Raw genomic sequence first — 610 nt, 5'->3', positions numbered from 1 at the left:
AGCCACAGACAGGAAGTCAGACAGTATAGAGGGACAGACTAACACATAGGATTTGTCGAACAGCCAGCGTGGCCCTGATTGTTAACAGTCTTGGCCAGCTGGTAGGTTGTTAACGTCTCTGGCTCAGCTGCCGGTACAGCTGGATGGTCATGAGCTGGATCTCAGGATCTCCAGGTTTGATGTCGATGGCCCTCAGGAAGAAGCCCAGAGCGTCTTCCAGCTTCCCCTCGTTGTAGACCTCCCTCCCTCTGCTCACCAGGGAGTCGTAGCTCTCGTCCTCGGCGACGTCCTTCATCCCGTTGGTCTCGACTCCTGCATCAACGGTGCACTGATCCATTCTCTCGGAGGAGGCTAGCTCGGGCTCGCTGGCTGATTCCTCCAGGTTACTGCACATTTCCTCTGCCGAAGCATCGACGCCATCTGCAGACTCAGAGCAATCCTCCTCCTCCTCCTCCCCTTCTGTGTTTAAGGTCTCTCCAGTGGTCTCCTCCAGCTGAAGCTCATTAGTTGAGCCAATGATGTCGTCCTCTTCAGCCTCGTCAGAAATGTCATCTTCATCACCTTCATCCTCATCATCCATGTCTTCGACGATGGACTGGATGAGAGACCG

General features: G+C 54.6%; 1 protein-coding gene across 1 annotated transcript in view; it reads right to left on the bottom strand.

The window, feature by feature from the left end:
• Positions 1-109: 109 nt before the first annotated feature.
• LOC123960357 (DNA excision repair protein ERCC-6-like) overlaps positions 110-610 on the bottom strand; it is a 7,167-nt gene continuing 6,666 nt past the window's right edge. Inside the window, exon 4 of the mRNA XM_046035039.1 lies at positions 110-595. Coding sequence (XP_045890995.1) covers positions 110-595 — 486 coding nt within the window. The remainder of the gene's footprint in view (positions 596-610) is intronic.

The sequence above is a fragment of the Micropterus dolomieu genome, linkage group LG21 (assembly GCF_021292245.1).
Source record: "Micropterus dolomieu isolate WLL.071019.BEF.003 ecotype Adirondacks linkage group LG21, ASM2129224v1, whole genome shotgun sequence".
NCBI classification, from domain to species: Eukaryota; Metazoa; Chordata; class Actinopteri; order Centrarchiformes; family Centrarchidae; genus Micropterus; species Micropterus dolomieu.
The sequence above is the reverse complement of the archived record's forward strand: the minus strand, read 5'-3'. Positions and strand labels throughout refer to the sequence as shown.